At 38.2% G+C, this 19,167-nt stretch overlaps 2 protein-coding genes across 2 annotated transcripts in view; both read left to right on the plus strand.

Moving 5' to 3' along the window:
* Positions 1 to 13,517, plus strand: part of gpm6aa (glycoprotein M6Aa) — a 20,944-nt gene extending 7,427 nt beyond the window's left edge. Inside the window, exons 2-7 of the mRNA XM_032527584.1 lie at positions 4,627 to 4,819; positions 5,056 to 5,212; positions 7,512 to 7,665; positions 9,087 to 9,163; positions 9,854 to 9,919; positions 11,443 to 13,517. Of these exons, the coding sequence (XP_032383475.1) occupies positions 4,627 to 4,819; positions 5,056 to 5,212; positions 7,512 to 7,665; positions 9,087 to 9,163; positions 9,854 to 9,919; positions 11,443 to 11,595 (800 nt within the window). The 3' untranslated portion in view covers positions 11,596 to 13,517. The remainder of the gene's footprint in view (positions 1 to 4,626; positions 4,820 to 5,055; positions 5,213 to 7,511; positions 7,666 to 9,086; positions 9,164 to 9,853; positions 9,920 to 11,442) is intronic.
* Positions 13,518 to 15,295: 1,778 nt separating this feature from the next.
* lrit3a (info leucine-rich repeat, immunoglobulin-like and transmembrane domains 3a) overlaps positions 15,296 to 19,167 on the plus strand; it is a 7,150-nt gene continuing 3,278 nt past the window's right edge. Inside the window, exons 1-2 of the mRNA XM_032527563.1 lie at positions 15,296 to 15,567; positions 16,956 to 17,422. Of these exons, the coding sequence (XP_032383454.1) occupies positions 15,452 to 15,567; positions 16,956 to 17,422 (583 nt within the window). The 5' untranslated portion in view covers positions 15,296 to 15,451. The remainder of the gene's footprint in view (positions 15,568 to 16,955; positions 17,423 to 19,167) is intronic.

Below are 19,167 nucleotides of genomic sequence, written 5' to 3' on the forward strand. Positions count from 1 at the left end.
GGGGGGGGGGGGGGGGGGGGGGGTCATCCTTTCTCTTTGTATTAGGGAGATGCCTTCTGTTGATTGGACCTCCGTGTTTGGGGTCATGTAGGCTTCACTTCTTCTTTTTTTTAAATCTTTTTAAACAGAAGCGTTTTTGTGTGAAGGATAACGTATTTAAAACCACACTGTCTACTGCAATGCTGTCTCTTTGTTTAAAATGCATTAGACTAATCCTTGTGTTGCCAGATTTTCAATTTTGGCAAGTGTTATTAATTTGATCAACACTCAGAGGGAAGAATATTCTTAGGTGCTTTGTTCCAGTTAGAGATACATATGGAACTTAAAGCAATTAAATATGAGTGTTACTTTGAAACAAATATCTATTTAAGTCAAAAGCCTTCAATGCTTTAGAAATAGCCTCCAGAGACTAACAATAAAATGTTATATGTCTGGGAATTTGCAATTATATCTACAATTTGCCTATTCTGCCAAATAAAGCAATAACTTATAATATCCAAAATACTAGAATAGCGCCATTGTCTCCTGCAGCTGCTTGACAAATACCAAGTAGATAGCATGCATAAGATTCATCATGATTGCCTCTTCTGATCCATTTAATAAGCTTAAAAGTCAATTATGTCCATTTCCCAACTTGACTTGCGGTCGGTCTGTACTTCAAAGACAAGGAGTACTACACCTGTGAGCAAGATCAATTCAAATACTTGCGACATCAGGCAGTGAATCTTTTATTTTCCTCTCAGGTAATTTTGGGATAAGCAGAAAGCATGAATAATGAATGGGAGAGGCTTGTGCTCTGCTACTCTGTGCCGCTTCTAAATTATGGATCAAGCATCCAGTAGCTCTCCGAGGCAGTTCGCACCATCACTTGCTATTTTTCACCAGCTCCATTTGCAGCCAGTTAGGATCAATGAAGAGTTATGGAGAGGAAATGAGGGGATGTGCAGCTGATACAAGAGGAGGGTTTGTCTCATGCAGTAAATACATGTATCACAACAGCCAAAGCAATCATAGCACCATAAAGCCCCAATACAGCATGGTCTAGTCATAGTTTTAATATTATACTCAAAATATTTGGGAAGCATGCTAGAATGCAAGACTAAAAACAGAGAAGGTGATGCTATAGCCTTGGCCGAATGTTATGTGGCCCACACTAGGATCAATATTTCTTTCTGTTAGACCATGATGTAATATTTACTATTCAGAAGTAATTTTAACAGGTCGTTTAATTCTGCCCTTTAAATATATACACATTTCTCTTCATTCGATTTGAGGAGTTTCCCTCTGCAAAATTAAAAGTAGACAATCAATAAAACATAATTCTTGTTACTCAATAAAGGTCCCAATTACCCTGTAACTTATTTTCCAACTGTGTCCTTGGAAACCTTTTCTTTCAGTCAAGTCATAAGATGACTTATTTTGTTGTAGCTCGCAATCTAATAACTGTAACTGTAATGTAATGACATCTGACTATTGACTTGATTGATCAGAAAAAAAAAAGTAAAATAAGTCAAATATATTTAAAATAAGGAACAATAAAATGCCGGCTCCAGCTGGTTTAATCTGTCTGCAGAAATGTGAATAATGCAGAGGTAATAAACCTTGATTGAGACCATGACATAAATCATTTACATTACTGCTCATCTCCCTTCATGTAGAGCACAGGCTCCGAACATCCACAGAACCAAATTTAACCAGCATGTGTCAAAGGTAAAAGGAAAACGACATGAATTTTCTCTAAAATGAAAACCACAATGTGGTAATAACTGCTCCCACTTCAACTTGAGCTTTAACAAATACTGGACTTTATAAAGATGGCATGTGTTTCATCAGGGTGATTCATAAACACAGCTTTGCTCACGTATGACAGTGAGGCCAAAAATAACACTGCTGGAACATCTGGAGTATTTAATTATCATAAAACGTGACTTGTCTGTTTTGCTCAGCATTTATATGACTAGACGGTTTGATCTTTTACACTAACTTAAATAAGCACAGTGACCCAGGGCATGGAGGGTAAATCTGACTGCTCTCTCTCATCTTGTCAGAGAACACTATTGCATCAATAAATCCTGTCACTGCCTGCTTCCTGAAACAAAAAGGTAACTCGAGATAATGAGTCTGAGGGAAGGGATGGCGACAGAATCACTTTCAATCTGTACGGTGCATTTCTGGCCACGGTTGTTACATAGAACATGTTAATTGTCTTATTCCCATGCATAAGTGGCTACATACAGTATAGTCATATAGTGATTTCTTTCTAGTGAGGTGGAAAATATCATGACAACAGTACATTCTTCAATTAAAAAATGAGGCTTCAGACTAGAATGCAATGCATCTGAGACATATTGCATTTTGAAAAAAGACAACACCAGACACACCTAACCCTCTGATGTATGATAATACGTGAACACAATTCACATAAATCAACCTTTAATTGAACGCAACCCATTCCCACAGCTTCTATGGGAGCTGTCCAAAAGGAATCTAGGAAACAACTAACAACTTTGCGAACAAAGAAAGTTGAAGGCAAGTGGTTAAAATGCAGTAAATTGTTTAATATTAATTATCTTAACAAAGGGATTGATATTTTTCCTTTTACCTCCTGACTATTGACAATACATTATCCATTGGACTTACATTATTGAATTGAAGTTGTAACACCACTCACCCAAGAGGCATCACTTTTACTGGCAGATAGGGAGTCCCAGCCATTTAAAGCTACTGCAGGTTGACAGAGTCACACAAATAAAGGTGTGAATTGGTGTGAAAGCGCCTGGGAGTGGATGTCAAATGGCACCTACCTGATAGTCTAAAAGGCACCAAAGGTAAGGTGTCTCCTGAATTTGATGTCCCTTGCCAGGTAACATCCCATTCCTGGGCTGGGAAAGTGGGTGTGAAGGAGAAACACTAAGGCAGTGATAATACCATATGGGAGTGTTGTAAACAGCAAACAGTTTCCCTACCCTATTCCTTAAGATAAAAAAAAAAACCTAAAGAAAGCCCACCTACCCAGACATGTACCTCCTGTCTAAAACCATCCACTCAATCATAAATTGGGCACATTTCCAACTTTGCACAACTGAGCCCAAAAAACATCAACAAACTGAATAGAAGGTGGGACCAGAAGCATGTCCGACAGACTGTAGGTGGTCTAGGCAAATGAAGCTGAAGTGTGAAAGCACTGCTAAGGTTTTGGGGAAATAGCATATGAATTATCAGCAAACCTTTCCTGGAAAAAAGCAGTAAAGTAGGGAGGCAGAATAGGCTCTACAGTCTATAGCACTGGATTACATCAGCGAGGATGCAGATAATCTAGGCAAGCCTGAGCGAGGGTTGGAGCTGCACCAAGCGTCTGAGCACTAGGCACAGCCCAGCAGGCGGACCAGCTACTTGGTATTCCACTCAGGTTTGAATCAGTCAGCAGCAGAGAGTTGAGAAGAAGGAGGAGGCGGACGATGAGGAGGGGAATCATGCCCCTGCTTTTTTACATAGGTAAAGACAGCGAACATCCTTGATGCACGATCCTAAAATATTTGATCATCTCTACAACTGACAATGAAAACTGATTGTGCTGTGATGGAGTCTCCTTACTGAACGACGACAGGCATGTCAACACAGATTAATTAAATCACGTGCCATGATAGTGAAGTAACTGATCAAGAGGAATTTCCCGTTTCTATTAACATGGGATTATAATTGTGCATTTTATATGCGTGTATAGATTTGGACTTCAAACAGCAATGCATATTTAGGAAGCAGCTATCCATTCTACAAAGTAATGAAGCTTAAATGAAGAGTAACAAATGGATTCAGAAGGGGCTAGGCTTTGTGAAAAATGTGTCTACGTGGTTAATATATTGCAATGTCCTGCAAGACCCGATAAAGCCTGGTTTTGGTCCATGCTTCCACAGGTTATCAACTCCACTCCTCTTGTTGGTACACTGACAAATGGCGGACTCAGTACCCCAACACACACACACACGCACACAACACAGGGAGACTCATAAATCTAAGAAATTCATACAGACATACCCACGTGCACGAGTATTTACAGACTCAGCTTCTCTGTGAGCAATCTGTGAGACAGGAGATTGAAGTTGGAGCCGAGCAGTGATTAGTCACCTCAAGGGCCTCCGGGGACAGGAAGCCGGGGAAAGCAGAATGGGGTTAACGGTCAGGATCACTATGTAAAGCTCAGGTTGAGTTTTTAGTGCTGAATAAAATGTCAGCATCATCTGTAGGGCCAAACAACTGACAAAATGACTATGATGCACAAACCAAGAACACAAGGGAAAATGTGAAGCCAGATCCCTGCAAACATAGAGGGGAAGTGGCCAATGGATATCTTATACCATTTTGCGGCTTTGCAGGCAGTAGTCTGTAGTCCAGCTGTCAAGTTGTTGTATTTAGTTTACTGTGGTTTAAATGTTTGAGATTCTCAAAAAGTAAATGGCAGTGTAGTGTATTTGTTCATTCATAGTAAGAATTCTGTCTTACTTTGTGTCACAGAGCACCATATAAAAATATCCACCCATCCTGGATTTTCTTTAATAAGTTGAATTGTCCGTTTATGTCTTTACTGACTAATCACTAACTTTTTTTCATCTCTTTGTGTTTCTTTAGGATGCCTTGAATGCTGCATCAAATGCCTGGGTGGGATCCCATACCCATCTCTCATAGCCACCATCTTGCTGTATGCGGGTGTGGCTCTGTTCTGTGGCTGTGGACATGAGGCCCTGTCTGGCACCGTCACCATCCTCCAGAACTACTTTGAGGTGGTGCGGAGCCCTGTGGATGCACTGGATGTCTTCACCATGTGAGTAGGAAAGGATCAAACTAGATTGAGTTTTTGAAGGAAACCCTAACCCTATTGACCCTAAAGAACTGTCAGTGAGCACAACCATAAGGAAAAATAAAAAAACATTAATATATGCTCTTCTACACAGCTTATACTATTTTTCCACATTGCATTTTAAGATGTGTTATATTTTCAAGAACAAAGTGTAACATTGTGTTGTGGATGTTTTCAGTGGTTCTCTATTCATTCTCCAGGATCGACATTGTCAAGTACGTGATCTACGGCATTGCTTCGGCTTTCTTCGTCTACGGCATCCTGCTGATGGTGGAAGGCTTCTTCACCAGTGGAGCCATTAAAGATCTGTATGGAGACTTCAAGATCACCACCTGCGGGCGCTGTGTCAGCGCTTGGGTAGGACTAACATTTAAGTGCATATTAACAGTCAAATTAAGCTTAGATGTTGGTTGCATTATATCCGAAGTTTTTTGCTTTTATAATAATATACACTTCTGTAAATAAGCTTCCATAGGTGCTGCACATTTCAAGGAGTCATTTGGTAATCAAACAGTCTAAATGTCAGGTCATTTCCAAGGGAAGTAGCCTCAAAGGTTGAGTAGGTGAAGGCTTCTGTAGGTCTTTTTTTCAGCCATAGTGGCATTCACCACATATGCTCTGTCCAGCTCTTTTTGTGTTGTTTTTAACAACACAGTCCAGAGAAAATAGTCAAATGTAACAGATTGTATACACCTGGTATAGGCATTGTTATTGGGTTACATCAAATCTTAATCAAATAATGTAGATTATTACTTTAGCTAATTTCAAGTCAACTTTATATGTAGAACATGTAGGAATTAAGTAAACATGACAATTCAGGCAGAAAACACATATTGTAAAGCTTCTGTGCACTAAAAGGTTTGTTGATTTGCATGCGTGTGTGTAGATAAACTCCAAAAAGACAATTCAGAGACAAGACAGTTGAAGTGCTCTATAATGATGGCAAAACATCTATCAAAATAATTTTATTACACCAGCATAACAATTTAAAATGATGAGTAGGGGAGAGCCGGGACGATTGAAACGCGGGACGGATGAAACATTCCAGTTTTCTCCGAGTGCAGTGATGATAGACAGACTTCCTTAGGTCTGAACATAGAGCATGTTAACCTCCTTCTATCAGCTAAATATCTTCCTGTTATTTCCTTTTATCGCGGAGTTACAGCCGATAAACGAGTTTTGATGGTCAAAAGTAAACTTCATTAGCGGTCACATTTTTTTGTAGTAATGAGGGTTTTTCATTTAAAGGTGACTACAGGCTTATCGGTAGACCAGTTAGTTCTCCACAATCCCAGACTTTCATATTTCATGCTTGTTTACATGAGAAGCAAAACAGGCTGTAATGTCATATGTCCGTGTCGGGACAGATGAAACAGCTGTTTCAACTGTCCCCGACCTGGCTGGAACTCCATGGATTTTAAGTAAATGCACAAATATCTGTGTTCATACAATTATTTATGGAGGTGAGACATAGAAAAGCAGTTTTAAAAAGATGAAAATATATTTGAGCCCACCAGGTAGGGGGGGTCAAGTTTTCCCATGTTATCCTATGGAGACTGACGGGTTGGGGGGCGTTATTTGGATATCCAGTGGTCTAACCCATTTAAAAACCTACTGAAATGACATTTTCTACAATAGAAACATGATATAAATAGAAAAACTTACTGTTCTAGCTATAAAAACAGCCCAGTCATCCACAGTGCATGATATTTCAATAACCGCTTCTACGCGCTTCAGGATGACGGCAATTAGTTATTAACAGACATTCACAAAGACGCATAGTCCTGCACCAATCTATCTATAATAACACCTTTTGGAAGTACCATCCATGATATACAGTAAAATATTAAAGTTGTTGGAAGGTTATATGGCTTAAACTGTATGTTTCATTGTCCCCGCATGCTGTTTCATTCGTCCCGTCCAGGAGGGACGGATGAAACATTACGCACGTCCCACTTTCGCTGCAATAAATCCTAAACGGTTTGTCCAAAGCTAAAAAACAACTGTATTAGACAGGTGACAAGTGTAGGTTGCTAGTGACAAATATCAGCTTTCAGTGTTGAAAGACGCTGTTGTGAATTTGTTTAATTAAAAAGTGTTTCAACTGTCCCGGCTCTCCCCTACTCTCGTACGGAGCATATCAGAGAGCCTGCAGCAATCCTAACAAGATTATCTATGCGATGTAATTGCTTAGCAAATCTAAAGCTCCACAGGGAGGCAAAGGAAATGAGCCATGCTGTGGTATTTGTGGCCTTCAAGGTCATTAAGTCTGTATGTACTAATCCTGTGTCCACGAAAAATGGCCAAACCAAAATAAGACTGCTTGTCAGAAATGAGCAAGCGGTGGCTTGGGAACACCTTGTAACCTAAAAGGGTCACAGATTTACACCAAACAATTTGTATCCCTCAAGACCCATGTGTCCTTCCATAATGCCCTGTAATTCACAAACACATTCTACAACAGTAGTAGTAGGAGTCGGAGTAGTAGTGCATCAATCAGTGTAATTTAAAATAATTTAACTTATTATATATGTATTAAATTTAAATGTATTAAACTTATTAATATATAAAGTTCAATCTTACATAAATTACAGGAAAGTTGTTCAATCAACACAAGTGCCTAACAGTGATCTCTGTTTCTCTGTTGCCATTTCAGTTCATCATGCTGACATACATCTTCATGCTGGCTTGGCTCGGAGTGACTGCTTTCACCTCCCTCCCAGTCTTTATTTATTTCAACATCTGGAACATTTGCCAAAATGCTACCGTGCTGGAGGGGGCCACACTCTGCCTGGACCCACGCCAGTATGGTAAGGATGGATAGTCTCCATTGCAATTTTTTAAACAACTTTAGCTCTTAGTTTGTTTCTACAACAATCTCTTCTGGGTGGATAATGCAACTGTTAAGGCTAAGGATAACTGATGGTGAGTAGAATTATATTTTGACGTATAACAGAACTCATCTTCTACTGCACAGGAATTTAATAATCTATGATATTTTTAATACTTAAGTAGTTGTTACATTATTTTGCATCTAAGGAAATTACACTTTTGAGAGTAAATACATGACCCAATTGTATGGTGATGTTCAGTGTTGTTATATTTACAAAATATTGGATCCACTGCTACTGCGCAAATAGTTTTGCTTTTCCAGACCTTCCTCCACAGTTCTGTAAAGGAGGGTCTACTAGTCCACACAGCATTCCGGGATGGGAGAAAAACAAGCTCTGGTGTATTGGCATTTCTATAAACCAATCAAAATTGTCTTAGTCTACGCTAAATATTGGGCATAGCTATGGAGCCGCTGCAAAATAGCCTCGGGAAGGAACTTGTTTTGGTGGAACATGTGTACGTTTAAAAGTTTTTTTAGTCGTGCAACAGAAAACTCAGATTTGACAGATAGTCGAGCTAGCTGTCTAGGTTAACTAAGCAATTAACCATAGTCTTCATAAATCAACGTGAGTTTAAAATTTCAACACAAAGAGAACAGAAGGTAAAGGACATCCCGCCAAAAAGAGTGACATCCAGTGGAATTTCTGTTGGCGACGTTGCAACCCCGGAAGTGGAACTTTGTGGATCCAGACTACTCTGCAAATAGCCTGACTGACTATAGTCTGATTAGATAAAGCTTGCCACTGGCTGCCTATTTCAGCTGGCATTCTCCTTTCCTTTCACTATCGAAGAACCCCGACGCTACCGTGGCTTAGCGCCACCCAAGACAATTGTGATTGGTTTAAAGCATAACAAACGAGCCAGAACATCTTTTCTGCTATCCCAGAATGTTAACTCCCAGTCAGACTTGTCTCTAGCTCTGATACAGGGCTGTGGAGATAGGACTGGAAATGCGAGACTATCCCTCAAATTACTGTCCTGATGACTTTAATGATCCAGAATAACATTATGTTAAGCTGGGATAAAACTAAGGTCCATCATATCAGTAGCTTATATGGCTGGCTCATTATTTTCTAATTAGTGACATATCTTTCAGTCAATTAGCCACCGGCAGCCACTAAAATAGCCTCTGTGTCAACAACCATTACAGCTGCCACCATCATATTAAATGCCTATGTTTTGCCTGTGTGTGAAATTGTGTACATTAAGTCTGTATTATAATGGTTTAACTGTATACTTGAACCTTTTGCCAATATTTGCACTTTGACGTTGCTTGTTCTTTGAGTAAATTTTGTAGCACACTACTTTCCATCCATGATGCATTATTTATTAATTTTAGGTATTGTGCCAATTGCTGAGGCGAAAACAGTGTGTGCTGGATCAGAGAAATTCTACAAGATGTGTGAATCCAATGAGGTAAGGTCAAAGTTGGCTGTCTAAGTATTAAACAATGTTACTAATTACTGTATGTTACATACATTTATAATGTTGCCAATACATGCATGCTGGATGTTTTCAATGTAAGGATAATTAAGTATACATTGGTGAGAAATTAGCCAGTTTAAATGTCAATAACAGCTGGACAGTTACATTCAAAAGATCCCAGGCTGCCCACCACCAGCCACCATGACACCCCGAATATTCACATTTCTTCAACCACAAAACTACTGTCTAGATTCCCTTAAATAGCTAAAAACATTCCAGTTCCAGAGAGCTGTAAATAAACTATTTTCTTTATCATCTTACAGTGTGACGGAATATGCTGTAGTTACTTACAGTATCGCATGCATTACTCCTGTGAATAAAAGCAACAGTCTGAGTAAGACCATGTAAACAGTGTTGACCGCAAAAACCAACAACTGCTGACTGGGAATATTGCTTACATGCAAAATTCAAAAAGGCACTTTAAAGCACAACATTCTACATCTCACTGAACTTTTTTACAAATGTTGAATGATGAAGTTGTTCATAATCAATTGTGATTGTGAATGTAAAACCATAATGAACTCAATGTTTACAATTGTATTTTCAAGCAGGATTTTCACTCGCACAGACGTCCACGAATGCTTGAAGTCTAATATGTGCTGTGATTTGTTTTGGCTACAGCTGGATATGACATTCCACCTGTTCATCTGTGCTCTCGCTGGAGCAGGAGCTGCTGTTATTGCTATGGTGAGACATCAATACAACTTGCACCTCTCGCTTAAGGGATGGAACATCTAAACATTACTCAAAACATAACTATAAGTCTTTCAAATCCGCCACAAAACAGAAGAACGCATTTCTGTGGCATGTGTTTTTCAAAAGCAGATTCCACCGATGCCGCTTATACTATGCTTAGTTTATTTTTTTTTGTATTGTCAAATATTTTCTGCAGTGGTAAGAGTTAACAGTTTTTTTTGTTTTAATAAAAGGTAAATATAGGTAAATAAAGTAGCTGTGAAAATAGCTATGTTTTGTCATGGCTGGTTCATGACTTGCCTGTGTTGTGTGTTGCCTGTGGGAAAATAGCTAAAGTATAGATGGGAGAGAAGGCATTTTGGCGCAGTGAAAAAGACAGGGTTTGTCTCCCTCCCTCTTTCCGAGGCGCCAGGCATGTCATGCCGTTGTCATGGAAACAGGGAGAAGAAAGGCTCTGGGGTTGTTGCAAACATCACTCAGTAATTTGTGAGGAGCCATTTTCTGAGAAACAGAAAGTGTTTGCTATACAGGGCTGATGGTGCAAATTGTGGCAGGACTCTTTTCCGCACATACTATTTTATTTTCCCAGCGGATGGCGGAGAAAATTCCTCACAACAGATACACTGATAAATCCCAATAACGAGCTGCCCTCGAAACCGATTCAAACTCTATCAATCTCGCACTCAATCTGTGCGAGAAAAAAAAGTCAGTGTTTAAATCTCAGTGGCTTAATTTGTCTTTCTGCATATCAAACACAAAGAGCGGTGCAGCTATGAAACTGTCGTTCCTTATGCAAAGAGAAGCTGTGTTACTACCTCAGTCATTAAAGCACAATACATTCATTATATTCTTAGCTGCCATGGTAACAAGTCCAAGACAAGATTTAGCATTATGCTGCCACCTGCTGGATCATTGGAAATGTCCTCCTTTATTTACAGGGCCATAAAACAAGCTTTAGGGTTAGGGATAGGGTTGGCTGAATCCCACTTCCATGGCTTACGACTCAAAAACCCCACAAAAAAACAAATTTGGCATACCAAAATAACTGCATTAGTTAAAAAAAACTCAAGCATAAGCGGCATCTGTGGAATCTGCTTTTGAAAAACACATGCCACAGAAATACAGTTTTGTGGTTGAGTGTAAAGACTAGTCATTGCATTTGAAATACATGCATATAAGTAATCTTGTTAATCAAGTTGTTAATTTACATCCACAAATGGCAATACAACTGAGAAATTATGTATATATTATATTCTAATAATAGGTTATGTTGTGACATGTTTTCACAATTACCTGAGCAAATGTGAGCAAAAAGAATAGATATTTTAAATTTCAAGTCCCGTTGATTTCATCCATAAAAACTGAAATTACAGTGCTCGTACTCGCCGCAATACCCATAAAAACTAGAGCATAAATACAATACAATAAATGCACTATACAATGCAATACTATACATAAATACAGTAATTGGCTTTGCATTGTTGTCACACTTCATAATTTTTATCCTCTCACAGATCCACTACTTAATGGTGCTGTCTGCCAACTGGGCCTACGTGAAGGACGCCTGTCGGATGCAGAAGTACGAAGACATCAAGTCTAAGGAGGAGCAGGAGCTTCATGACATCCACTCCACTCGCTCCAAGGAGCGTCTCAACGCCTACACATAAAGACCAGCGTGAGGCATGACCCTGCCACTCCGGCCTCTCTCCCCCTCTCTCTCTCTCTCTTCTGTCTTTCTATCTGTCTGTCTCTACCATCCCCTCCCGAGGAGGGGGGGCGGATGGCGCCTAGGGCCCTCGCCACTGCTGATGTCACTGGTGCGTCATATGACAGTGTGGTCTGGGGGGGGACGTCACACAAACCTCCTCAGTCACAAACAGCTATTCAAATGAAAAAAAGCCCCTTTACCTCTTTCATGGATGGTGTTATGATTATCATTATGGCAGTTATATTATTCTTGATACAAGTTGTTTAGTGCTAATAGTAGTTTTAGTGTAGTCTTTTTGTAGAATCAGAAGTAGCAGTAGTATTTCATCTTTTTTTATTACTTTAAATAATTTGCATATAGTTTTATTTTTTAATTTAATGCTACGTGTCATGATGCTCTCATGCATAATTTATTTTTTGCTGATTTCTGAGGGGTTCACAGGGGCTTAAAAGGGTTTTCAAGCACATTTCCCGTGTTGTGTGTCTGGAGATTTCATGTTCAAAAATGATGTACTGTATGTGAACAGGTGGTTAGTTTAAAAAAATATTTTAAATCTCACAACACAACCACAAAGCATCACAAGCCTTTGTCATACCAGTATTCCCAGGGATTAAAACCACTTTCATATGAAAGTAATTCAATCTGTTTTTCTATTTGAAGTTATACAATAGCAAGACGACACAATGATAAATACCAAATCATCAGAGTAAAACAAATACGTGCTAGATGTGCCAAGCCTGTTTAACAGGAAACAATGACTTTGAGAAATCTCAAAGATGCGATTAGTCAATTAAAGATAAATGATGGGTTATTTTATGATAAACCTGCCAATTAAATGTATTTTAGGACTGTGAATGACTTCATCCGTATTTGCATCACGAGCAAAAAAAAAAAAGCACATGCAAACATACTTTCATAACTCCCTTTTTTAATTTCTTAAAAGTGGAACTTTATAAATATAAAACTCCTGTTTTTTGCAGAACTCTGCACTGTATATACTGATATATGAAAGCATACTTATATGTTAAGCACTAACATTTAAGGACAATTAATGTGAGAAGAGAAGATGTCACCGTGGGTCAGTCAGTCCACTCTGCATCTATCTGTCCCAATCAAAAAGAAACCCTGACAGTTGTTGGTGTAGTGGCACTCCTTGGTGAATTATCAGATGTGAGAAAAGTGTTTATCACAGTCATTTTGTTCACGGGTCATGACAGTAACTTTATTGCTTACACATCCTGATGCGATAACACTACAACAGGTGGCCTGTCAGTTCATTGCCTGGCAAAAACTTGTTTTTGTCGGTGTTCCTAAAAGATAGTTTCATGCACTTATTTGACCATTTCTGTGCTCTATCTAGATGTAAGTGCATTGGTGTTCAACTCAAAGTTGGATAACTGTACTGTTAGTAACGATTGTGAATTTAGATGTTTTGTGTGGCATGGACATGCATTAATATAGTCTTATTGACTCAAAAGTTACTTTATTTCACTTCTTTATTTTTACACTTTTGACTGTCTTGCTGGCTCAACCCTTTGTTTATATGTGCAGTACTAAACCTTTCATGCTTTCCGCGTTATGCTACTGATATTAGAGACTGTAGTCTTTGAGTTGTGTCTATTTAGTTTGTGATGAGCTCTCAACCATGTCTTAAAACTAATTACCTGTACCAACATTGCTTATTCTGTAATGATCTGAAAAATGCTTTCAGCTTTCTCCTCGTATTAGTCTTTTGTACTTTCACTACGAATGCTTAGTAGCAGCTTTAAATTGAATATGTTTTGTACATTCATGTGCCAACAGCTTGAAGTGGCTTATTTGACCTGTATGATCAAATTTGCTTGCATTAATAAAATTCACTTGTGTACTTGTTGATAAATACTTTTTGTCTTAGATTCAATTTGTTTAGGTTAAAATGACTTAGTAGTCATGCTGGTAGTATTAAAAGGATTTGTAATAACTACCATGTGAGCCATTATATCACTGTTATTAACTGTCAGGTAAGTTGTGAAATACGGTCAGGCCGGATACCATTTTTTTTAGATGGATTACTTTTTTAAAGGGGCGGTATGCAGTTTTGGCAAAGTTCAGGCGCTAGGGGGAAACGAGCCGACCACCATTCAACCTGAAATAAATCATTTAACCATTCCAATGACTCCGAAGCTGTTCAGTTGAGGTAAATTAAGCTAAAATAGAAACTGCATAGCTCCCCTTTAAGAGATGGGAAATGAGGTTTATCACAAGCAAATACTCAGTACAACCTCTTACCACTAGATGTCTTCCTTTCCTCTTAGTCATTCCATATAAAGAGTTGGCAGCCACAAGTTGAGACTACATATATCTTCACCAGTAAGATTGTGAAGCACTCTCAAGCACGATTATACAATTTATATTGATACAGAAAGCATATGGTCATTTTACAATTTACTGGATACAGTATATGTAAATAATAATTCACTTTTTCACTTTTTAAATATAAGGTTACAAACAATTCGTGAATTATGTTTTGTACTGCAAATCAGAAAGTCCATAAAAGCCCAAGGATCAATAGAAGTAACAAGTAAAAAACAATAATCCAACCTGTCTATTTAAATCTACGTACATAATGGGTATCACCACTGCACATTAGCTAAAAAAGTGTAAGAACAGATTCCATGCAAGGTTAAGAAATTAAACTTGGGTCTAAGAGTCTAGTGTAGTTGATTTTGGCTAACTATGCTTTAGCGAAGAATAAAGAAAACAAATAAGAGGCCAAGCTATGTTTATAAAGTCAAAGAATTAGTGTGAATGGAATATAAATGATAGGAATTATGTCACTTGCTATGCCATCAAGATGGAGGAGTCTACAAGAGGATATTTGCACTCTTTGAGTGCCTTTTAGTTTACATGTTCATTTACTCTTTAGGGTAATGCTTTAATTGTGACAAATGTGCTGTAACTTGCAATTAAATTTTTATCAACATAACAAATGCTAGGTAGAAAATAATCTCACAAGTACTGACACATTTGAGCCAACCCTTTAAAAAAGGAGCTGTTATGTGTCTATTCTAAACCAACATGTGCAAAAAATACTACGAAAAGGGATACGCTACTGTGGACCTGTCATCGGCAGGCATGGTTGAGTGTGGCCCCTTAGCCTAAACCACTGTTCCACCCAAAAAGATAATAAATCACATCCAAGATTACACTTTGCACCAAGGTGCCAGACAGAACTCCCTCACACATCTTACATATGGCCTCCAGCTCAATAAAACATTTACATTTAAGGAATGTGTTGAGTCAGAGGGACTTACGTCAGAATGCAAAAGAAAAGAAAATCTATACAATCAAAGCCATGGTGTATTACGAAGGAATTGTGATTGGATATAACCAAAAAAGGGTTGAACTAGCTGTACATAGTGTGCTATTAAAGTGTTCCAATAGGTGAAACAAAGAATTTGACATAGGTTAGGGAATGGACATTAGTGAGTTAAATTTAAAAAAAGCAATGATAAGATTGGGAACAGAATGGATTAACAAAGGCATGGCAGGATCACCTGACGGGAAACCTCTCCAGCATTAGCCGATTAGCGCCATGTCAAAATGACTGGTCCTGCCCCGTGGCCTTTGTAGCTTGCATGACCCTGTCAAACCCAAGAAATCCCCCACTAATCCACCAACCTCCCCCACACTGTCAATCGGACAGGTGAGCTGTACTGTAATTGAATCCTCAGCTTGTTAACTGTTATGGACTCTTATGGACTTTGAAACACTGAATCTGTCTTTTTTCATGATCTCTTCTCAATGTGAGAACTGTGGGTGCATTTGGTGAAACCATGCGTCGACTTCTCTACGTGCATGTATTCCTATGCTGCCTCAGTATGGCTCATCCCTTCTGTCCATCCCAGTGCACCTGTGTCTTCCATGGTCGTACCGATGGAGCAGGAACCAGGTAAACTGTACTCTTGTTTAAACACACTTGCAATTTCCAAAAATGAGAATGAAAGAAAATGTCATGACATGTGTTAAAAAATTTCAGAAGTTTGCCCAATTATGTTACTTTTTCTTTGCCTTTACCTACAAAATTAATGCTAGATAAAAACAATAATTTTACAGCCTGTGTTGTCTTAAACTAAATTTGTGAAACATCTTTCTCAGATGCTTATTTAAGAATGATGACCCATTTGACATTAAGGTGTGTGTGACCTGTGTTAAATCAACAGAAAGTAACAAGAACACACTTCATTTACATATTCAGTGAGGAGCAAAAAGCTAAAAACTTTTCAGTCATCCTGTGTCCATCGGTCTTTGAAAAGAAATGTTTTGAATGTGATCCCATATGGATGAACATTAATTAGCTATGTAGCTGTAGCTTTGAAGTCAGTATCTAATGTCTATACATATAATGTGAAAATAAAGATATAAAATGCACAGTAAAATTTGTTTGGACAAGTTGTACTGACCTGTATTACCCTAATGCACAATTCCTGGCATTGTACGAATCCATTTATCCCTGACAAAGACCTAATGACCACCTGTATAATTAGTCTTATTAGCGCTGAACCCTATTGTATAATGCATCCCTCACCTTGCAGTCAAACTTGAGCGACAAAGAAAATAAAATGTTAGTTCATAATGTTGAATCTAACATAAAGAAGAGAAAAAGTTAAAGAGCAGTATATAAACATGCACTATTCCAAATTTCATAGGCTGGTTTAGTTTCTATAAATGAATTTGCAATAACAAGTTAGACAACAGTGAGAAGTATTATTTGCTAGTTGTAAAACAGGAAAAAGTTGACGGTGGAATTCCTGAATTACAAAAGATTACATTATATTAGATGTACTAGCACATATTCTGGTACTGAACTATTGACCCTCGCAACATAGCCAAAAAGCTAAAAGTTATAGTTAGTATTCATGTAATAATAATTAAACTCTTTGATTGAAAGCTATTACATTCAACAATTCTCTTGTACATTGGTCTTTATCCGTGACTATAATAGATTCCAGATATTCCACCTGCTGCAGTGAAAGTCAATCCACATCATAACTCGCCATTTATGATGATAGTAATTAGCTCTAACCTTGCCATCTGGAAAGAGCCCTTTGAATGTACTACAGTCATGTCAAAAAAGTTACAACATAGAGTCTGGATGGATGGACGAATAAATGAATGAAACAACCTTGCTGATGGGTCCTTATTTGAATTTATGTAAATACTCAACTGCTGTTTCATTGAAAAATAGTTGGAAACTGTAAAAAGTGTTACATTTGGCCTTTGTTTTGTTATCTGGTGATAGAATATGTTCCAACCATTTAACTCATCTTTTATTCTCAGATCTGTGGTCTGCAATGATCCGGACATGTCTGATATCCCTGTCAACGTCCCTGTGGATACGATCAAACTTCGTATTGAGAAAACCATGGTACGGCGAATTCCAACAGAAGCTTTTTACTACCTGGTGGACCTACGGTACCTGTGGATTACATACAATTCCATAAGCTCAGTGGATAGTGCAAGTTTCTACAACCTCAAAGTGCTCCACGAGCTGAGGCTGGATGGAAATACGATCTCCATTTTCCCTTGGGAGTCTCTGAAAGAGATGCCCAGTCTGAAGACACTGGATCTACACAACAACAAAATCACTCATGTTCCCACTGAAGCATTACCCTACCTCCTCAACATTACTTACTTGGATCTATCCAGCAACAAATTAGCCACTCTGCCCTCAGATTTCATGGATATCTGGCCACCCTTCAATGGAGCGCCCATCTCTACTAATGCCTCCCAGAAAGTTTTGTTAGGTAAGGATAAAAAGGTGAAGTTTTATAGAATGTTAGGCGCCAGGGCAGGAAACTTTTGGGGTCTGCAATTACCTCTGGAATATCAGGATCTGGGTGATCCCATCACCTGTTGGTCTAATCAGACTTGTTCTGATTGACTCAAACCTGCCCTGGTAGTGACTGCCTGGACACAATCACATTAGCTTATTCAAAGTAGTGGAATAAGCTAATTAAATGCCTAATGTACATTATCAAGTTATTGTCCTAATTATCTATTGAATATTTAACCCACTGCCTCTTGGCAATCCAAGCCAGGGTCAACTTCAGCAGAACATGGAACAAGTACAGCAAATGCACTGTAGCTAAGTTTTCATCCACTTTTTTGGTAAAAAAAACTCAAACTAAAGCTGGTGAAAGTGTGTTTCCATCCAACGGCTTTAAAGTGAATAAAAACCTGTGCGTAATGACGTCACATGCTGTTTTGCGATCAAATTGGTATATCAAATTGATTTGAGACATTTTAAGGTGTTTCCATTCATTTTCACACTGAATCACACAACATACAACCAAACAAATACAAGCAAACATTTGCGAACAAAGTTTTTCTAGACAAAATGGATTGCGCCGTCTACCAACAAATGATCAATATAAGTTATAATAGTGCTTATGTGCCAGCTGATAGCGACATATCAAGCTATAATTAGAAAACAAACACTATCAACACATCGCTATGATGATGTAGATCCAACTTGTCTTTTATTGTCCCTCCAGCACCGCTGCAAGACAACTCTTTTTTGAGACATGTCTCACTGTTTGAGCACCTTCCATTTACTCCAGAGGACGTCCCACGGCTTTTCGTAACCTTTGTAGCCCATTTCCTTTGCGAATTCTTGATAAATGATGGCATTTCTTAAATTTTTGCTGTCTAAAAAGCCATTATATTTTGCTCATAAATTCAATTAAAAAAGTCTCTTGTCTCCTCGTTTGTCCACTTCCATCTGTCTTTGTTGATGCCTGCCATGTGTGCAAACAGAGCTAAATACTGGGCAGAAATTAACTAAAAACTTCTTTGTTTTGTGGCGGGTTGCAACCATAAAATGACGTAAAACTTAATTGCCATTCATTTTTTATTCGGCAAAAAACGTTTACATCAGGGTTTATCGCATAAGCCGTATATCGATCAAGACATTTTACGGTTTCAATAAGGCATTTTTCATTCGAAATCACTAACTTTGGATAAAAACATGTGGATGAAAACATAGCTTGTGTTACACCCTGCAATATATCCAAATAGACACAATTCAACACATATACAGTAGTAGTTGTGATCAAGCCAAAATGACATGTTACGGGTAATATTTTTCCAGTGATTAAACATTAATCATAATTAATTTTTACTACTGAATTGACTACTGTTGGTTGCTTCATTTACATTCTGAAAAAACCTAAACACCAAGATAAGTGTGGTAGTTTGCTCTTTAAGAAAAATGCTCTGCTAATAATATGGCCTGCTCTTTAGAACTAAAGTATTGGTTTAGTCCAAATTAAATGTTACAGGATTTCTACATTTCAGTTAAATTAATATTTATTCATCTCGTCAGGGGATTGTAGACCTTGATAACAAATTAGTGTTACCTACTTTTGTGCATCTACAGGTTTTGCAATAATGAGCGGATATGTCAGTAGACATGTACAGTATTTCATCAATTCTAACCAAGCTAGTAGATTGATCTTCATATATATATATATATATATATATATATATA

Source organism: Etheostoma spectabile, chromosome 10, assembly GCF_008692095.1.
Source record: "Etheostoma spectabile isolate EspeVRDwgs_2016 chromosome 10, UIUC_Espe_1.0, whole genome shotgun sequence".
NCBI lineage: Eukaryota > Metazoa > Chordata > Actinopteri > Perciformes > Percidae > Etheostoma > Etheostoma spectabile.